Source organism: Macrobrachium nipponense, chromosome 24 (genome assembly GCF_015104395.2).
Source record: "Macrobrachium nipponense isolate FS-2020 chromosome 24, ASM1510439v2, whole genome shotgun sequence".
Lineage (NCBI taxonomy): Eukaryota > Metazoa > Arthropoda > Malacostraca > Decapoda > Palaemonidae > Macrobrachium > Macrobrachium nipponense.
In genome coordinates, this window is record NC_061091.1 from 31,549,013 (window position 1) to 31,571,514 (window position 22,502).

The 22,502-nt window shown below is 37.7% G+C and overlaps 1 protein-coding gene across 1 annotated transcript in view; it reads left to right on the forward strand.

Moving 5' to 3' along the window:
* Window positions 1-22,502, forward strand: part of LOC135205552 (uncharacterized) — a 385,131-nt gene that overhangs the window by 103,107 nt on the left and 259,522 nt on the right. Inside the window, 5 exon segments of the mRNA XM_064236313.1 lie at window positions 5,400-5,514; window positions 5,517-5,696; window positions 6,741-6,857; window positions 10,310-10,417; window positions 11,988-12,234. Coding sequence (XP_064092383.1) covers window positions 5,400-5,514; window positions 5,517-5,696; window positions 6,741-6,857; window positions 10,310-10,417; window positions 11,988-12,234 — 767 coding nt within the window.

A 22,502-nucleotide genomic window follows, 5' to 3' on the forward strand; every position in this document is an offset into this window, starting at 1 on the left:
TCGGGAAAATGATACCCCATATATATATATATATATATATATATATATATATATATATATATATATATATATATATATATATATATATATATATATATATATATATACACACACACACACTTACTCATACACACAAATACTTATAAATAGATTTGTGTGTGTTTGTGTGTTTCTGCGCTTATATATGTACGTATATGAGGTTTTAGTCTTCCTTTTTCACGAAGATAGATATATGAGGTTGTAGTCCACAGGGGAAAAGAAAAGCTAAAATTCCTTTTAGCTCAACAGTTTCAGCCTCCACTGGCCCTTATGGAGAGCTGTTTATTAATAAACAGCTCTCGATAAGGCCCAGTGGAGGCCGAAATTGTTGAGCTAAAAGGAATTTCTGCTTTTCTTTTTCCCTTGTGGACTACAACCCCATGTATGTATACATAGAGGCAAGCACACTCGCGAAGTATCGGAGGGAAAAATAAAACCACTATAAATTCTGACAGTTCTTGTTTTTGTAGCTATGTATATGTATATTATATATATATATATATATATATATATATATATATATATATATATAGTACTAATATTAAGATGCAAATGTCATTTAACTTCCAGTTGCGAGCTAATTTTGGAATATCACCGAAGGGGATTTAAAACGATAAATGATTTTGTACCCATCAACGATTCCTAGTGGACGTTCTAGACACTAAATGAGAATGTTGAGATGGATGTCGGGAGTAACAAGGGAAGATAGGATTAGAAATGAGTATATAAGAGGATCGACAAAGGTAGTTGAAATATCGAAGAAAATACAGGAGGGAAGGCTACGATGGTATGGACACCTGTTACAAAGAGAGGAACATCATGTTGGAAGACATACGATGGAAATGGAAGTGCGGGGTAGAAGGAAGAAGGGAAGACCAAGAAAGAGATGGCGTGATTGTGTAGGGGAAGATATGGTATTAAAAGGTATTGACGAGAACGGTGCACAGGATAGAAATCGATGGAGACGACGCATTCACAACGGCGACCTCATATAAAAAGGGGTTAAACTGGGAAGAAGAAGAAGAAGAAGAAGAAGAAGAAGAAGAAGAAGAAGAAGAAAAGAAGTTCTAGACACTTGTTTTGACACCTCAGTCGTCTAGAGCGTCGACTGGAAGTCGTTGATGGGTACTCTAGAGGGTACAAAATCATTTATCACATAATTTCCCTTCGGTGATATATATATGTGTATGTATATATACACATGCATAAGCTTATAAATATTGCTAACAGGATCTCCTTAAAACTGGATAGAATCTTGTGGAGATATTTATTCAATAAAAATGACGAGCTTTTTAGGGCACTTAGTCCTAGAAAGCTTGTAACTTTTCCTGAATAAATATCTCCGCTAGATACCGTCCACTTTTAATGAGGGCCTGTTAGTAATTGTATTAATGCACAGATCAATTGAGTAAGCGATAAAGTTAACACACACACACACACACACACACATACACACACATATATATATATATATATGAGTGTGTGTAGTAAAATAATTATTCCTACTTTTATGGCTCTCATTGATTCCTTGTTTTGAGGCAGTTTTCAATAACGTTGTGTATTTCATAAGGCAGAGTCGTTAATCTTGCGTCCCTCTGTTCTCTTCCCGCCTCCGTTGCTCCTTATTGGGTGTTGCACTGGCGTTGGTGGATAAATCTTCAGATTCAAGAAATTCGAAGAAATGATTTGGCTTGATATTTTCACTTGAACTGTTGATACTATTTATGTTAGGACTTCATCCTTTAAATTTGGAAACGGTTTTCTCTAGTTTTGGAATGTGTATGTCTGTGTGTGTTGGCGGGATATACCAAGAACGGGTGAGCAGAATTAGATGAAACTGTGCAAATGCATTTTATTTTATGATTTTCTAATGATCAACGTTTGGTAGAAATCTGCTCAGAAATCCTAACGATGTGTTGCCATGGTAATCATTTGAACTCCAAGCTCATTCCTTCCAAAAGTTAAATTTAATCTCAAAGTCATTTGATTAATATATCAGCTAAGTATCATCAAATTCCCCCCCCCCCCCCCCCCCCCCCCCCCCCCCCCCCCCCCCCCCCCCCCCCCATCCCCCCCCCATTAATTTAAGTTGGTCTGTTAAAACGCGCGCGCACACGGGTTTTCACCAATTTCTCCTTCATAGTGGCGTATATATTTCAGTGGTCTAGGCTAGGATTTTTTTACCGAGCTGTTTTTTTTTTTTTCCAACTTGGCTCTGTTTATTTTCTGTTTCTTCCACCTTACTTTCCACCCTCTCTTAACAATTGTTTCGTAGTGCAATTGCGAGGTTTTTATTCTGTTAAACCCTTAAAATCTTTTCACACTCAATTTCCTTTTCAGCCTTGAATGACCTCATAGGACCCAGAGCTTGGCCTTGGACCTAAATTTTATATTCTATTCTATTCTGTTATTTTTACGGAGCTTGCAGTTGATTTCCGTAATGGTCCTGTAACTTAAATTTTACTTACAAATGATCATTATGCAAATGTTACGAGAGTATTAAAAATATCAAGACTTCCCCCTTGGAAGGCAGAGTCGAAGAGGTTCATCACTTATCCAGGGCTCATTGCATCATTCGGTGACACGGGTTCTCGAATGGCGCATAGAAGGGCTTCTTTTTTTCTTAATACTTATTTTAACGTATTTCCTTCAGCATCTTTAGCGGTATTCCAATTACCATTTTTTTCCTTCCATTCTTAATTGCATCACTGTGAACTGCCAGCCATCTTAAAGAGTAGGATAAAAAAAAAGCATTTATTAGTAACGACTGAAGTTTTGTTAAGGTTCAGAATGAAATATGATGGCGGAACCCGTTCACCGAACTGGCAACTTTGATACATGGGCTTATTATCGGGAAACCCCCGAATCCCACTGGGGGCGAGAAATACAATAATCCAGGGCTGCTCGGTCCCCGAGACGTAGCCTCGAGTCCGTGAGAATGTGGGCACGGAGCTTGTAGTAGCCAGCATCCTCGTCCCAAAAATCAATGCCTAGAAACTTGCAACAGAGCTGCAACGTGCACACACACTCGTCTATTCCCAAGCAGTCGTGCTTTGGTGGCCTATTCGTTGCTTTCAAAGGGGTGGTGGCAAAAATGGACCTCATGAGCTAATTCACCTTTTTAGTTTTCTGGAAGAGAAAACTACTGCGATGGCATTTGTCTGTCCGCCCTCAGATCTTAGCAACTACTGAGGCTAAAGGGCTGCCTCGGTAATTTTGATTTTATTTAGGGTCAAAGTAAGCAGTGATCATGCGTCTGACACCGCTGTAGGTGCCAATAACACAGGCCACAACCGGGCCGTGGCTGAAAGTTTCATACAGCATTGTGCGCTGTACAGAAAACTCGATTACGCCGAAGAAACTTCGGCGCTTTTTTCACTTGTTCTGTATAATATAACCAGGATTGCTTCTGTTTATCCTCGTTGTCGAAAGTTCTCCTCCCTTGATAGGCTGCTCCTCCTCCTCCTCCTCCTCCTCCTCCTCCTCCTCCTCCTCCTCCTCCTCCTCCTCCAAGCCTCAGTGTTCTTTCTACCCTTTCCCCGTTCTGGTTTTCGCCGGAACTGGGCTATATATGACATTTGGTGGTCCAACCTACATATTGATTTTTGCGTTAGAAAAAGAACCAGGTCTTCGCTTCAGCGAATATCGGTCGAATGACAGGCAGGAAGTTGCTTCATTTATGTCAGGGAAGAAGAAGTCGTTGTATTGATTCCATCTCTGCGAAGTTCAAGTGCGCCCAAAAAATCAAATGACTGACTTCGATGAAGTCTCTCTCAGGTCTTCGCCATTTTTTTAAGCAAAATAAATAGTTTTTCTGTGAAAAATTCGGAAATAGTTTTTCTGGAAAAAAAGTAAAACCATTTTCTATGAAAAACGCGAAACCTTTTTTCTAGGAAAAATATGAAACTGTTTTTCTAGAAAAAACGTGAAACCGGTTTTCTGGAAAAAACGCGAAATCGGTTTTCTAAAAAAACGTGAAACCGTTTTCATAGAAAAAACGTGAAACCGTTTTTCTAGAGAAAACGTGAAACTTTTTCTAGAAAAAAAGTGAAACCGGTTTTCTAGGAAAAACATGAAACCGTTTTTTATAGAAAATAGTGAAACCGGTTTTCTAGGAAACATGAAACTTTTTTTCTAGAAAAAACGTGAAACCGTTTTTCTAGAAAAAACGTGAAACCAGTTTTCTAGAAAAATGTGAAACCGGGTTTCTAGAAAAAACGTGAAATAGTTTTTCTAGAAAAACGTGAAACCGTTTTTCTAGGGGAAAAAAACGTGATACCTTTTTCTCGAAAAAAAAACGCGAAACCGGTTTTCTTGAAAAATCGCGAAACTTTTTCTAGAAAAAACGCAAAACCGGTTTTCTAGAAAAACGCGAAACTGTTTTTCTAGAAAAAACGTGAAACCGTTTCTCTAGAAAAAACGCGAAACCGGTTTTCTAAAAAAAACCCAAACTTTTTCTAGACAAAATGCGAAACCGGTTTTCTAGAAAAAACGTGAAACCGTTTTTCTAGAAAAAATGCGAAACCGGTTTTCTAGAAAAACGCAAAACTGTTTTGTAGAAAAAACGTGAAACCGTTTCTCTAGAAAAAATGCAAAACCGGTTTTCTAGAAAAAACGCGAAACTTTTTCTAGAAAAAACGAGAAACCGGTTTTCTAGAAAAAATGCAAAACCGGTTTTCTAGAAAAACGCGAAAACAATTTCTTCTAGAAAAACACGAAAGAAAACCTTGGTTTTCTATAAAAAACGCGAAACCGGTTTTTCTAGAAAAAAAAGCGAAAAAACTTTTCTAGAAAAACAAGGAAACCTGTTTTCTAGGAAAAAAACGCAGAAAACCGGTTTTCTAGGAAAAAAAAGAAAAAACGCGAAACCGTTTTGCAAAACCGCTTCTCTGGGAAAAACGGAAATCCCTTTTTCTGGAAAAAACGGGAAACCGTTTCTTTTTTTGGAAAAAATGGGAGGCCGTTTTTCTGGAAACCGTTTTTCTGGAAAAAGTGGGAAACCGTTTTCCCTGGGGAAAACTTGATTTTTTCCGGGGGTGGGGAGGGGTGGGAGAGGAAGAACGTGTGATCATTTAAATATGCTTCCCTTTATAAACGAATATAATTTTTATGTATACGTATTCATCATCTCGTTTATTCCAATATATTTTCAAACCTTTCCTAAAGCATTTGCCAATTCTTCATATCCTCAGATCAGACTTGGAGCCTTTTGATTTACCCATTTGACGCAAACAGTTTCCCCCCCACATCTGTTCAATGACTGGGCTTTGCAGAGGCCGCTAGACATGTCCTTTTAGATAATGTTTGTCATCGGCAGCCATTTCATTTGTCAAAATCCTTTCATTTGTTGCGACTTCCAGGAGGAGGCCGAGAGCACCCTGGCCCGGGTACGCCGATTTTTAGCTGTGTCTATGGGCGCACGCCCCGCCACCCGCACACCCACAAGATGCAAGCACCATGCCCTTCCTCCAGACCCCTTCACGCTCCTGCCCACGCGGTTCACTCCCTCCTGGCAGACATGAAGAACGCGGGCGTCGGGGTACAGGGTGTCCTGGGACGCCCTCTGGAAGAGGTAATGGCTGCCCATGGCGAAGACTCCAACGGGCACGGCGTGCCCACTTTGGTTCACCTGCTGTGCTGCTTTTTGCTTACACATGGTGAGTGAATTTGTTATTATTATTATTATTATTATTATTATTATTATTGACCAGGCAAATAGAAAGAGACCCCAGGTAACAGATGGAAATTAGAAGATAGACTGACACACTGGAGCTAAAGAAGAGTGGAAAAGAGCTTGCTGTACATTTGGCAAAAGACGTAGGTGATGACTGGCAATTGCTCATTATAGTAATCAATATCTCTGATAAATAAATGAGAAGCTGCTATCAAAGATGCTTGAAGAAAAAAAAAGGTCACGTGACGAAAAGCACTTTTACCGAAAGATGTTTAACGAAATTCATGAAGCCAATTGTGTCACACTATAAGTGAGTTATCTTGCTGGATGGTCACTTTGAAAGATTGTTGACTTTAATAATGTTTGGGTTGACATGACTAATAAAGTTCCAAAACAATCATCAGTAAATTATTTATATTTTGTAAAATGTTTTAATACCTCAATATAATATTCTGGTAAGCTGTTCGTCCCTTTTTGCATATATATATAGCTCTGAGACGGATGTAAGGGAGAAGTTTTGTTTTTTTGTCTATGAAATATCAGTTCCCGTGGAAACTCACGCTAAACGTATTTTCTACCTGTATTTTATACCTTAATAGTGCCTTCGTCAGTCTCTCTCTCTCTCTCTCTCTCTCTCTCTCTCTCTCTCTCTCTCTCTCTCTCTCTCTCTCTCTCTCTGAACAGCTGGACAAAACAAGGCGGTAGTAAGAAGTCCTAATTTCTGTTTGACTGTATAAATATTTATAAGCAAAAGTATTTTGTTCAGTTTTTCCTGAAATTCAGTTCAGGAAGCTCTTGATCGAAAACTAAGAAACGAATAAGCTCGTTCAGGAGAGGTAGAGGTTACAGTGGCCTAAGTTTTGCTTGGGAAAATCTAAAAAAAAAAGCAAATTACTGAATGAACCCATGGGACTACGTGATTCAGCGACTTACTTCATACTGAGTCTTGAAAATTAGGTGACCCCTCCCGTTGACTTTTTCTCTTCATCGAGTATCCTGCACGTAGTCATTCATTCATTTTTTCCAGGTGTTGATTATGATACGCTGGTGAGCGAGGACTGGTGTGACGAAGAGGTACGAACGCGTCTTCTGCTGGAACGAGGAGCCTCAGGTGTGGCACCAGATGCCCAGGAGGCACCGCCAGGTAATGGGAAACTCTCTCTCTCTCTCTCTCTCTCTCTCTCTCTCTCTCTCTCTTCTCATCTCTCTCTCTCTCTCTCTCTCTCTCTCTCTCTCTCTCTCTCTCTCTCTCTCTCTCTCTCTGTGCTTTTAAAATTCAACGGATTATTATTCATTGCATTTTTAAAGCTGTTCTGTGGAAGGGAGTTGATTTAGTGTAAACTTTGACATGTAACAGTAAAGGGCGTAATATGTATCAGATGGTGGGGACCCCAGGCGTCACCTAAGGGCATATCTCCCACCATTTAGACTTCACTAATGAAACCCCTTCTGTCATCCACTGCTTGATAAGGGTGGAAGTAAGTCCACCGAAATATAGTCCTCAGCTTTAAACCAGTGTTTTAATGGGCCTTTTATACTTACATATAACTATAAATGTCTATAGGTATCTTGTACTTACATACATATACTATATGTATATATGTATCTATACATACATATATATATATATATATATATATATATATATATATATATATATATATATATATAAAGGTTTTTGCCACGAAGGAAAAAAATGAAAAGCTATCTCGCTTTTCATTTTTTTCTTTCGTGGCAAAAACCTTTATTTTATACATAGCATCACGTTTTATATTATTTTATACATAGCATCACGTTTTATATTTATTACTTCGTGATCAAGTTATTCACACACCACACACACACACATAATATATACTATATATATATATAGTATTATATATTATATATATATATTATATATATATATTGTCGCTCAAGATTTACCTTGAGGGTGCTAAAATTCCCGCCATCTTATACATATTACCCCTTAACTGCAACATGCCAGAGTCTACAAAACTCAGTCTCCTTTAACACACACACACACACTACACCAAATAACTATATATATATAGATATATATATAATATAATATATATATATATATATAATATGTGTGTGTTTTACCGCACGCATTTTCATTTTTAGTCATGAAGTAGCAAGTTCGATGCCCTTTTGCTTGATCACAGCTGGCTCTGGCAGCCATTCGCACACTCATGAAACAGAAACAAATGTAAGAATCGAAATTGTAGTCAGGTGTTTCACTTCGTCTTCCCTCTTTTGCAGCAACTCTTTCAGAATGTTATTATAATAGTAAGAAGTTATTTTTAATTCTTTAGTCGTATTTGGTATTATTATTTGATAAAGGTTGAAATACATCAATCTTTCCTTTCTTTATAAAGCATTATAAACATTAATAGTACAGGAATCCGCTCCAGCGCTACCCTACATGATTATTTTTGCATTTTTTACGTCGTTTTCCCTTCCCTTCATCCAGGTTTCCGTGATTATGGAAATGATCAGCGCCTCAAATTATTGACGAGTTTTTCCTTTCAAAGTAAATTGATATTCCACTGAGGTGTCAGAGTTGTGTATTTCTGGTGATAGAAGTTCACTCTCGACGTGGTTCGGAAGTCACGTAAGCCGTTGGTCCCGTTGCTGAATAACCACTGGTTCCATGCAACGTAAAAACACCATACAAACACAAACAAACAAACAAAGTCATTTGATTGAAACGCCATAACGACAACTAGAATTTCGAAAGGTCCTAAATCTTTAGTCTCTCTGACTGGTCCTCGAGATAGGGTGACGCATGACGTCACTGGGAGGCAAATCCCGTGATGTATCAAGGCCATCTAGATTCCCTTGGATGTATACTATACTCTGTTTTTTTCCATCTGTCCACCCTCCTGTGGTATTTGCGTAGGGTAACACTGCGTCCCGGGCTTTAGATGGTTACATTCAGCTTACATTCAACAATAAAAACAATACCCTATTTCGAATATCAACGGTATAATTCGCATACAGTAATTATTAAAACACTTTTAAGTTCCAAATGTACACCCAGATATCCTTTTATTTACCTAAAACTTACACAAACTTACGCAAACACCCAGGTGGGTGGACAAATGGAAAAAAAAACAGTGTAGTATTGCACCAGCCCCGGTTTTTTTTGCTATGTTTCTAGGTTAGTTTAGTTTAAGATAGTTTAAAGAAGCTGTGGGTAATTTGGGTTTGGGAAACATACTGAGTTCTTTTTCAAGAATATTGTATGGATAGTTTTTAAGACTAGGCATCCCGCTTTTTCAGGGGAGGTCCGGTACTTGGTTACAGTTCGGCATTATGCCGGAAAGTATTCAAGGGCCTAAGTAGTAAATCAGAATAGGATGGGCATGGCCCGTCTATTTTGGCGATTTTTTCTTTGCTTGCACCTTTACTGTATTGCCGACAAATTGCAATATGTTGCACTCGTGGATTCATGTTAGTGGTTAGTGCCCCAGTTTGAAGGAAAAGTTGCGTAACATAATTCTTGGGACATAGAAGTACACAGTGGTTGAACAAGCTTATTTTGTAGTCAGGTGTCTGATTTTTTTTCGGTTATTTCTCTTATTTAGTTTGTTCTTATCTTCTCTGATTAATTTTCCATCCTTGTAATTATGAGGGGAAGAGCTGAGCATTTGATTTCAAGCGATTTTTGGCGATTTGTTACATTGGTTACTGAATATATAAGCCTCTTGTCGAAATAGCAATTTACGGTTTATCGAAAATTTTTCCCACAATCCAGAACTTTAAACTCCGATATGTCATCAAGAGCTGTTTTTAATTCTCCAGATGAGTGGGAAGCGGCCATATAGCCTTCCTTGACCATTACTGAAACTTGAGACAGCCGTAGAAGTAAAGGTGGAGAAGGGGGGGCGGGGTGGGAGGTTTAGCAGGCTGGTTGGGTAAACAGTTTGAATGAAATCGTATTTGATTAAACCGGAAGGAGTAAATACAGCTAACTACACAACCTGCAAAGAATGTTTTGAATATTGCAGACTACGTATTAAGGTATACTTGAACTACTTTAATCTCTTCTGTTTTTTGTAGGTTTTATAATTGTATGGAGGAATAATGAAGTAAGAATAAAAAAAAATGATCGTGTTCATTTGGAATCATTTTAAAGTACAGCATGTAATTTTTGGCCATCCTTTTCTTAGTAAAAGGTTTCTACTTTTGCACTCTTCATTATTATTATTATTATTATTATTATTATTATTATTATTATTATTATTATTATTATTATTATTATTATTATTATTATTATGATAATAATCGACAGTAGTTCTGATATGTTTTTTATTTTAATGCACACCGTATTTCTTCTCTTCTTCTTTTCTTCTTCTTTTATTATTATTATTATTATTATTATTATTATTATTATTATTATTATTATTATTATTATTATTTGTATGGGAGTATCACTTTTCATTTTCCCATCGCCTTGAGATTTGACACCACTGATGATGTATTTTGACATGTGCCAAAGAATTCCTTGTGTAGGATCAGACGTCATCTTCCTCTTTGTCAGATTGGCGGTGTTGGAATTTTGCAGTCACTTACGAATTCCTTCTGCAGGTTCCGAATCCGCAGTGGCCACGGGTCTCCTCCGCTTGTTCCTCGACGAGTTACCGCACGCCCTTCTGCCTTCTGATGTAGCCCCCCGGCTGTTGCTTCTGGCCGCAGGTAAACAAGGTCCCTCGGAGTGCCCTGTGCCCTCTGGGGTTCATGCCCTCCTCAGTTACCTGTTATTTATTTGTTGCCTTTTCTTTAGTGAATGAATTTTCTCTCTGTGTTTCATTTCATCTTCTGTATTTTATAACCTCTCTCTCTCTCTCTCTCTCTCTCTCTCTCTCTCTCTCTCTCTCTCTCTCTCTCTCTCTCTCGTCACTGTAGGGTAACATAACAGGGTACACTGCTCTCTCTCTCTCTCTCTCTCTCGTCACTGTTGGTAATCTCCCTGTATCTCTCGTCACTGTATGGTAACTTCACATGGTACAGTGCTCTCTCTCTCTCTCTCTCTCTCTCTCTCTCTCTCTCTCTCTCTCTCTCTCTCTCTCTCTCTCTCATCCAGCATTTTAACCGTGCATAATCTGGGTTACAGTCAAAATCTGCAATTCTTAATGTAAACGTTAATCGCTGTTCATTGTTCGTTCCAATGAATAACGATGGTCCTTCAAAATATTCTCGCTTTCATACTGGACAAGTCTGTTAGGATGTTTAGTAACTAAGAAATCTTTTAGAAAATTGTAAAGCCATATGTAAATAAAAGGTAAAAAATTGCATAAAGAAAAGACAATGAACATGGAGCAGTGCATAAAGATTCAACAGTCAGTGTTAAAGTAAATGCATCGGTAAATTGATTATTATTTACGTATTTTGAGAAAATTGTAATTTTTAAGGCAGTGCCGCTTTATATTTACAGTGGTATACTTCATTTTTATCCTGTAGTAACTACTTTTTTTTTCTCCTGTAGTAACTACTCCTGTTTTTCCTGTAGTAACTATTTTTTTTTCTCCTGTAGTAACTACTCTTCTTTTTTCCTGTATTAACTACTCATTTTTTCCTGTAGTAACTACTCCTTTTTTCCTGTAGCAACTACTCTCCTCTCCTGTAGTAACTATTTTTTTCGCCTGTAGTAACTACTTTTTTTTTTTTTTTTTTTTTTTTTCCTGTAGTAACTACGTACTCATTTTTTTCCTGTAGTAACTACTTTTTATTTTTTTTATTTTCCTCCTGTAGTAACTACTCTTTTTTTTTTCTCCTGTAGTAACTACTCCTTTTTTTGTCTCTTGCAGTAACTATTTTTTTTTTTTTCCTGTATTAACTACTCTCTTTTTTTTTCCTGTAGTAACTATTCTTTTTTCCTGTAGTATCTACCCTTTTTTTTCTCCTTTAGTAACTACTCCTTTTTTCCTGTAGTAACTACTCCTTTTTTCCTGTAGTAACTATTTTTTTTTTCTCCTGGAGTAACTACACCTTTTTTTTCCTGTAGTAACCACTCATTTTTTTTCTCCTGTAGTAACTACTCCTTTTTTTCCCCCTGTAGTAACTCCTCATTATCTGTCAATTTGTGTACTGCAAATGCCAAACGTACGAGCACCCAAATACCCATCTCTACCACACGAAGGAATCTATATAGCACCCGCTTCTTTGAAAATGTTAAGGTTATTAAAGGTTAGGAAGAGAAGAAGCTGGAAGAGAATTCCTAAGTGTAGTAGTATGCTCTGAAGCCCGTCTCGAATCCTCATTGCAGAAAGCGGCATCGGCGAGAACGACGAGGACCGTCGCAGCGGCGTCTGCGCAGACGTCGACGTGGGTTCCGTGGGGATATCTGGAGTCGGAGAGCCCGAAGGAGAGACGAGGAGCGGCGTCGGTCTGTGCGTGGCCGTGGTGCCCAAACTGAGGCGTCTCTTGCACCGCCGTCTGCCCATCCACAACTTGTGCCTCGTGCGCTACCTGACGGCCTTCATTCATCAGCTGAGGACCAGCAACCACAACACGTGAGTTGGATGCGTTTGGAAATAAGTCTCTTCGGTGGGTGTTGTCTCCTATAGAGACGGGTTTTCTCTATACCTCCATTCGTATTATCTTTCTTTCATCATGCTATCCCCCTCTCCTGACAATTATTTCATAGTAGGTTTACCTCCAATTACACTTCATACCTACCTACTCTCAATTTCCTTTCCAGCGTTGACGGACCTCGTAGGCCCTAGTGCATGGCCTTTGGCCTAAACTTTATGTTCCATTCCATCCTATTTAGAATGGTTGCTTTTTTTCTTGGGTAGATGTAGATTGCTTGAAGGTCTGCTGCTTTTTTGAGTTTCTTAAACAGAGGGTTTCCCAGATTTCCGGTTTGATTTGGTGTGTCTTGTTTTTATGTGTTATGGGGTTTGTAGGGCCTGGAATATTCCCGTCGCTATAATTATTACTATCGTCTCTTCAAGTATCGCTAAACATCTCGGTAATTATTTATATCGTCGCTCTTAGTATTCGGGAATTCCGTTGTAATCTGGGAAAATTCTGTTATTATTATTATTATTATTGGCAAAATAGAGTAGACCCAAAGAGTTGTTGGCTTGATAGAGAAAATGAAAAGACAGGAAGGAAAGAAATCTACAAAAGAAAAAGTCGCAGGTCTTAAGAGTAGGCGATCAAAGATACAAAACATGAGCCAGTTGAGATGTAGCTACAACAATTTGATGTGAACAAACAGAATTTTCTAAGTCCTAAATTCAAGTATTTGCAATATGAATACAATCAAAGCAAGCATGCGAAGATGCTAATTAATGGTTAGAATGAGCAGTACTCACCCAGTTGGGTCGCCTAGACTTATTGTCATCTGTTGCCACGCATACCATTCACTTTTACGTGTGAGGATGCAGGCCCCATACCCGTTATAGTGAGCAATAGTGCAGAGCAGATGGATCAGGAAGAACATCGCTTTGTACCCAGAATATTGCATCTGGAACTGCCTCTCTCTTTGAAAGGAAATGGTCGTTTTCCAGAAATTTTGGTGATTATTTTATTAGAGAGCGCAGGGCACTTTTAAAGAGCTCTTTAATGTAGTTCCGCCTCCCATTACAACATTCCTTTAGGGCATGAAGGCAAAAATTCAAGTAGATGTTCGGTTTAAGTTGACAGGCATGGTATGCTAGCGCCTTAGCCAGGATGGCTGAAAACATTAGGGTACGATGATGTATCAAATATGACAAGTGAAAGGAAAGGAGATAATGCACCTTACCAATGCTGTAACACGCCTTTCATAAAGGCTGTTGTAACCTCACTGACTAAGTAGGAAAACCGGTGCTCCCCTGAAAGGCTTTCAGAACCAGGAATAAACGTGTTCCACTAACTGCGGTTAATGTTGAAAAGAACAAGTCTTTGTGAAGGTAGAATAGCGCACAAATAATAATTCACTTCTGAATGGAAGAGGAAAACAGTATGACGTAACTTGTATAAAAATCACTTAATTGCTCTCTTGGGAAGGTGGGTCCTGAAAAATTTGATTCATGGCATCCTAAAATTCCACAGTGTTTGAATGTCTCAAAAATGCATTATAGCCGTCAAGTCAAAGTATAATATCTACATTAATTAAAGTTAATTTAGAAGTAACGTCAATTGTTTTTGAATGAATAATTAATTGTGGTATAAAGGTTATTTTTAATATGTAGTTACCTGATGACTTAAAATAATAATGGTTGCCTTACGATTATGAGAATGCCCTCCATGTAGCTCAAGATGTGACACTGCCCCGGGCATTATTAATTGCTTGCTTTTTTCATGAAGGAAGCAGGACAGTTACTATATGGAGCCCAATGGAGATCAGTTTCGATTTGCACATTCCTTTCAAGCTAAGTAGCCAATCATAAAGAATGTCCTCCGTAGGGGGTTGTGCCGTCAGTGCACTTCACGTGGTGTACTGTAGGCATTACTTAAGGTTATTTGCAGCGTCCCTTCTGCCCCTAGCTGCAGCAACCACTTTCATTCCTTTTACTGTATCTTTATTCATATTGCCTTTCTTCCGTGACTTCCCACCATCTCTAACAATTGATTCATAACGCAACTACGAGGTTTTCTTCCTGTTACATCTTTCAGACCCTCGTACTATCATTTTCCCTTACATCGCAGAGTGACCTTATAGGTCCTAGTGCTTGGCCTTTGGCCTAAATTTTACGTTCGTATGCCATTCCGTTTTTGAAAATTAAAAGTTTTTTTTTTTTGAAAGCGAGTGGCTTGAAAGAGAAAAAACAATGAATTGTGAAAAAAGGACAAAAAAAAAAAACTTACAAAGTACAGCACAACAGGTTACCCGGACGCGGTATGCGTATAGGGGAAAGCCCTCGCGAGTGAATGGCATTGGCTGTGGTATTATAGATACCTTTTCCACCCCATTGATTACTAGACAAACGTCATTTATCAGGGCTGATATGGTACTCGGGTAGTATTACAAAATAAAAATATTTACAGATAACTATATAGGGAAATTACAATATGTTAAATAGGAATTACCCATTGAAAGATTGTGCCGTGAAATTTGTCTTAAATATTACAAAATATAGAACTTTTATATATGCTCAGTAAGAAATAATTTGAATGTGTGCTATACAACATATACATTTGACAGGTTTCTGTCGAGGAACACAATTGCTATGGAGTAGCATGTGGTATACTTCAGAGAAAAAAGTTAATACTGCCCAGTTCTACCACTTACACAAGCTATTACAGATTCATTGCTTCTTACACTTTCTGAGAGCGCACTTTCTTCAGATTTGTTGGAAATCCAGTTTACTAACTCCAGTGAAGTGTGTGTGTCACCGCAGAAGATTTAGTACAAGGCTGGTGACGTCAGGGTAAGGAAATATTCCTCCTTAAATGACAGATCTGTGACAGTCACTTGTAGCTGCTACGAAGGAGCAGAGTTTTTCAGTCTTATGCCCTGCGTTGCTATCACAAATATACAAATGAAAGCAACGATACTTTAGTCCCAGTAATATGGATGATTGTGGTTATGGTGCAAATGAAAAGAAATTTATGAAATTGGATTTTGGATACAGAAATTTTATTTTGGTCCCTGCTGGAGCAGGCTGGAAAGAGCAAAACTTGCAGGATAAGTTCAGAAAGGTCAAGACTGATTGAGTTGGGGTTGTAAAGATATATATTAAGACAAAGGATCATGAATATGCAAATACTAGTAGATAAAATATTTCATGGATGAAAATCAAATCAAAAACTTTATTTCCATTTTACAATGGTTATTCTACTCGTCATAGTAAAAAAATTTTACATGATGGAAGGGGATTTGACGTTTTAAATAATACCCATTGCTAGACTAGCAAAACCATATTGCCAGCAACATCTTGAATTATACTAAATTCGCCCTAAATTTGTTATATGCTAGTGTTGTCACAAGTGATAAGTATGATTAAATAGAAAAAGCAAAATTTTCATCATACAATAATGAAAAGTACAAAATTGTTCAATCACTGGCAAACTGTGACTTCTTAGAACTTAAAACCTTAAAATCTTAAGAACTTAAAATCTTAGAGCTTGAAAGCTTAAAAATCTGAATACATAAATTGCCGTTACAAAGTAATCAAAACGCACATCCACAACACTGGATGATCTAAGTATGAAAACGAAAGCAAGTATGAGATGACTGTTAAAAGCAAAAATGATGTGAAAGCTTAAAGGGTATTACAACTTAATATTGGGACCTGACACCAAACTAACTCTATCTTCAGTAACTAAGATCAGCAATTAAGACCGACCCAAAACATAAACACGCTTTCTGAACAAAATCGCCTACTCAGCAAAAGTACAACACAGTAAAACTGTAAGCAAAATCCACCGACCAAGACTTCAAACTCTGGAGGAGGAAAGCAAGCCACTTATTATTAAGTTCCTATTTTATTTCCCTCACTATGATTTATTTTCAAGGAAATATGATTCCAATTTCTTTTTGAAAAGCTCGATTGAAGGTGCAATCTTTATATGAGTTGGAATGTTGTTCCAGACCCTTGGCCCCTTAATCGATATTGATTTAGCTCCCGTGTCAGTAGCTGTTCGTCTTACAAAAAGGTCTTTCGACTGACGAGTAGGTCTTGCTTGTACATCGCCCACAGTGGGGAATTCAAACAGCCAGTCGGGAATTAAATGATTGCAAGTTTTATAAGTAAACAAGCAGAGGTCAAAGGTTATTTTAGTTTCAATATTCATCCATTCTAACTTTCAAAATTGGTGTTACATGATCATGATAATGCCAAACGGGTAGAATGCTTGGTAAGTAATTTGCAGCCCGTGTAAAAATGTATTTGATGTAAAAAAAAGTTTGGTAAAATTGATAGGTGTTGGTTGCGTCAGTGAAATGTACAGAGTTGAGATTTATCGGTCTATATCTGTGCAAAATATAACAAGCAAGGCGTAGTACGGGGAATTTTTGAAGCAAGTTTTGAAAGTTTATAAAATATGGCCAAAGAAAATTCAGTGAGCTTACAGAACTAAATAAATACTTGATACATTGTCCATTCTCTGATTTATAGCATCACTCCATCCATTAAGATATTCTCAGTGTTCCTTTGCCCCCTTCCCATTTTTACACCAAATCAGCCGCTCTCCCGTCTTCATTTTCCAACGCTGATTTCGCTTCCAGCATGAAATCTTTTAATTGCTCTCAGCAAAGTTGGTTTTCCACTCATTATAAACTGTTTCCCCGTAGTGGGAGTTGTGCCGTCAGTGCGCCTCATGGGTGTCTTTATCCATTACTTAAGGTTCTTTCTAGCGTGCCTTCGGCCCCTAGCTGCAACCCCTTTCGTTCCTTTTACTTTACCTCCTTTCGTATTCTCTTTCTTCCATCCGACTTTCCACCCTCTCCTAACAATTGTTTCATAGTGCAACTGCGAGGTTTTCCTCCCGTTGCACCTTTCATCTCATTTGTAATTCCATGAACTCTTAGTGCTGTTTCCTTTGTCATCCTCTTCATTACCATCTCTACTTCACCTTCTTATTTTCCCTCTAGTTCCTCAGCAGTCACTTTCACAAATCATCTCCAACTTCCACTTGCCCCCCAATCTTTAGTCATTCAGTTCTGCTGCCTCTATCATTGGCTCCATTGACCCAGGACTGCAAACAGCGTGTCTCTATCGGCATCTTTTATTGTGAGGGCAATTTGCACATGACTCCATTTCGCCGCTTTTACTTCCTTGTTGAACCTTTTGTCCTTAAGTAAAGTGTCCACTTTCCACTTCGTGTATCCATTCTGTCTTGCAAATGCATGTCCATTAGTTTCTTCAGTGCACGAGAGGCATTACTTAAGGTTATTTGCAGCGTCCCCTTGGCCCCACGCTACAACCCCTTTCGTCCCTTTTACTGTGCTTCCTTTGATATTCACTTTCTTCCATCTTACTTTCCACTGCGAGGTTTTCCTCCTGTTACACCTTTCCGGCCTTTTACTGTCAATTTCCGTTTCAGCGGTGAATGACCTCATAGAGGGGGCAGCGCTTGGCCTTTGGCCTAAATTCTATACTCGGTTCAGTTCATTTCAGTAGTTTCTGTTTCGTCACTAAAGCTCTTATTCTTCATGCCAGCACTTGGTGTTTTTATTCCCTCTTCCTGCTCTTTCTTGAACACAAAATATGATGCTCCTTGCTGACTCGGATAATGTCAGCGCCTCAGTGGCGTGGTCGGTATGATGTTGGCGTACTACCTCGGTGGCCGCGAGTTCGATTCTCGGTTATTCACACTGAGGAGTGAGAGATGTGTGTATTTCTGGTGATAGAAGTTCACTCTCGATGTGGTTCGGAAATACACGTCAATCTGTTGGTTCCGTTGCTGAATAACCACTGGTTCCATGCAACGTAAAAACACCAAACAAACAAACATGACTGGGACTCTACCCTGGAATTTTAAACGCGGTTGTATCTTGCACTTCATGTCATTAATCATGGGATTTTTTGATCCAGTATCTTCTTAAATGCACTCATTCTATCAAGCTTGCCTGTCTTGGTTGGATTGCAGACATCATCTTCAACGTCCACGCCTCTTCTTACTGTTACATCTATCACTTTTCCTTTCCACAAATCCTACAAATATATAGGTCAACAAAATTCTCACCACTGCATCTTTCCCAAATATATACTTATGAATACTCTTCTCTGGAAACCTTGTTTTTCGATGATCAAGCCCCATTCCAAACATGTTTACGCCCAACTCTCCCTCCATTCCTTTCTGATCAGAAAACTGTACCTGTCAACAGTGCCATCGCTGTCTTTTTCACCCACCTTAGGAATTAATTCGAAGACTTTTAACTACCGTTACATGCTGTGATATGCTCCCCAAAGCCCGCAATGCATAGAATCAAACTCTCTTCAAAACACTCCCCCTCAAGCTTTCCACTCCAATGTTACCCCAGACACACCAACAACTTTTTATTCTGCCACACCCGATCTTCTCTCTCTCTCTCTCTCTCTCTCTCTCTCTCTCTCTCTCTCTCTCTTCTCTCTCTCTCTCTGTGTATCTATATATATCTATATATATATATATATATATAAATATATATAATATATGTATGTATATCCAAATTCAGCAGGAGGCCACTCAACCGAGTGGCCTCCTGCTGAATTTGGCTATATGAGGGCCTTCTACAGAATTCTACTCTTCTTTTTATACATATACTACGTGTGTGTGTATATATATATATATAATATATATATAGATATATATATATATATATATATATATAATATATTATATAATATATACACGCATACATACATACATACATTACATAGTATTATATGTATAGTATAAAGACGATGAGTTCCAAAACGTAAAAAAAGCGATTTTTAGTGCAAAAGTCTCAAACATTTGTTTAAAAAAGAAATCACCCGAAAAATGAAACAATTACGAAGTGACTGGGCGGACGAGGTTTTAGGGTGCGGCCTCCGCTAATTATGTTTGGAATATATTTTGCTAATGGAATGCGTTGTTTAAATGAATTATGCTCATGTTTGCGCGGAGTTGAGTTCCACCTGTGTATTGTAAGCAAATTTAATAAGAGATTTGAACGGAATAATGATAATAATAACAATAATAATAATAATAATGGAATGTGTTGTTTAAATGAATTATGCTTATGTTTGTGGAGTTGAGTTCCTCTTGTGTCTTTTGTAAGCACTTTTAACGAAATAAAGATAATAATGATAATGGTCTAAGAGGTCCACAGTAATAATAAATGTTGCGAGTTCGTGTATAATTTAAAAACCCTTTACAAAGCTTTCGAACCCTTTCCTGGGTTCGAAAGCTTTGTAAAGGGTTTTTAAATCATACACGAACTCGCAACATATTTTATTATTGTGGACCTCTTAGAACATTATATATACTCTCGCGATAGAGTTTTTCCACATAATAATAATAATAATAATAATAATAATAATAATAATAATCATAATAATAATAATAATAATAATAATAATAATATAAATAATAATAATAGGAATCTAGAAAAACTAGAAGCTGAAGTAGCTCCAGGACTCATGCAGAGGGTGTGATCCTAGAAACGGCGCACACAGTAAGAGTGATGGACTCCTAAGGAGCAGGATGCAACCGAACCCCACACTATAAATACCACTCAGTCGATTGGAGGACTGTGATAGAGCAAAAAAAAAAAAAAATGAAAACCAAACATTCATATATATATATATATATATATATATATATATATATATCTATATATATATATATATTATATAATAATATTAATATATATATATATTATATATATATAATTAATCTATCTATATATAGTAAATGTGTTTGTTCGTGCTCGCGTTATACATGAATATTTCCAATTTTTTTCCCTTTTATTATTCTTACATTTATGTTTGCAGAAATGCACAGTAGGTATGAATGGATTTTCACCTACATTTTGCCGGGTGGATTTCCGTGACAGGCAGAATTTGATTAGATTTAGGAGGAGATTGGGACGTAATTTTGGGGAAGAAGGCGCTCTTTGGTGAAAGGTGGTTGGGGTTCATTGCTTGCTCGAACTTTGCGTAGGAAGCTTGTGGCCGCTAATGTTATAAGTGTATATACATATACAGTTAAAACCCTGTCATGTAAACGTCGGATTCAAAGTTAATTGAACTCGTTTGTATGTGTGGAGAGAGAGAGAGAGAGAGAGAGAGAGAGAGAGAGAGAGATTGATTTGATTTAATGCTATGTCAGATATAAACAAGAATTGTGCATATATTTATGTATTCTATTGCCTTAGATTTCTTTTAAGGAATTTTTATCATATGCAAACATTTTAGGGACCAGTTTCATTTTATTAAATAAAGCTCTTTTCATACTTGAATGAGGTCACGGGTATAATACCGATTCTCCAATAACAAAATTATATTAGCTGACTTCTATACAGGCAGTTTTATCGCTTCCTTCGTAATCAAGTCCGGCCTTCTTACTCCGTTTAGTTTTCTGTAAAACAAAATTATTGTGCCGGTTTTGTCTGTCCGTCCGCACTTTTTCTGTCCGCCCTCAGATCTCAAAATCTAGTGAGGCTAGAGGGCTGCAAATTGGTCTGTTGATCATCCACCCTCCAATCATGAAACATACCAAATTGTATCCTTCTAGCTTCCGTAGTTTTTATATTATTTAAGGTTAAATTAGCCATAATCTTGCCTCTGGAAACGATATAGGATAAGCCACCACCGGCCTTGGTTAAAGTTTCGTTGGCCGCGACTCATACAGCATACTTAAAGATAGATCTATTTTCGGTGGCCTAATTCTACGATGTACAGAAAACTCGATTGCACCGAAGAAATTTCTGGGTATTTTTTACCTGGTTTCATTTTTCTCGTTTTCTTCGAGCCTGGGCTAGCAACGTGGCGTAAGGCTTTTGCTCTTAAAAAAGAAAATAAATTCACAGCAAATCAGTTCCTGAAATTGTGCTCCAGCGAGCATGGTCAAAAGAGGATGGCAGGCGCCAAATTAAAGAGCTTAATTAAGGCTGTGTCAAGTTATATTAGTGTATAGAAAGTTGTTTTAGGTTATGCCGAGTTTCATGTATTAGTTTAGGAGCGAACTCGATGCCAGTTGGTTTTATATCTGATCCTGCGGAATTAACTTGAAGAGCGGAACGTCTGTGGCCCCGGGTGTGTAACTGAAGAGTCCACCCTTTAATTGTTACCTGTTTTCTGTGGAGGGTGTTTATTTATCGAACAAGTCAACGAAGACGGAATTTTGCTATGTTCCGGAGGTGAGACGAACTTTTAAGGCAAACTTCATTATTTGATTTTGTCCCTTTCCTTTTGTTAAAAACTAATTTCCTCTCGTGTTCGGATATCAAATTAGCATTATTACATCGCAGAGTCCATCCAAATCAGTTATATTTTTTTATGTGAAATGTTTAAGATTAGTTTTTAGGATATACTACAATTGCAAAAATTGGCCTCATGTCATCATCACTCGAAACAGTCTTCGGTCTCAACAAATCGAAGATACTGTTCAATCGGTTTGATTCTGATGTCGAGTTTCATCTGATGGGAAGAATGATTAATTTCAACTCAACGCTTCACTTTAAAATCTGACCGTCTTTTGATAAAATCTGACCGTCTTTTGAAGAGAAATCCAAATGCTGCTTCAGGTTTTTCACAATAAAACTTGTAACTGTTGAGCAATGGCAGTATATTTATTGAAAATATCTATTCTAGTCAGCCTCTAGCCCAGCAGTTTGCTTGAAAGTTTCAACAGGGGATGATAATAAGATATCTCTTCTCTGACACCATTTTCCGATTGTGTGAAGCTATAGCGGTTTCTGAATTTCCATCACTAGTTACGTAATTTGTTCATTTATTTTTTCTTTTTTTTTTAATAAGTGGGATCTCGTCTTTCTGTATTTCCCTTTGCCTCCTCTTCCTTCTTCCTAGTGAACACCATATTCTTTGGAATCTTCAGTTTCGAGTCCCTCATCTTCTGAATAATAATTATTATTAAATAATAACAATAATAGTCCAGCCGTTTTTCTCAGTTAGAATCCAGAGAAAATGGTGTTTGAATATGGTAGACTAAAGCAGTTCTCTTTAGTTGCTAAAACCTTGAATGATTGATGAGTGTCTGACGTCTTTTGAGTCAAATCATTAGAAGAAATACCTTTAGTAAAGAAGTTGGGAGGAGATTATGGTTTCAACATCATATGTCAGTCCGGGTTGTAATGCACCCGGGTAATGTGATATCTGAAAAACATATGATCAGAATTAGATGAAACCTGACAGGT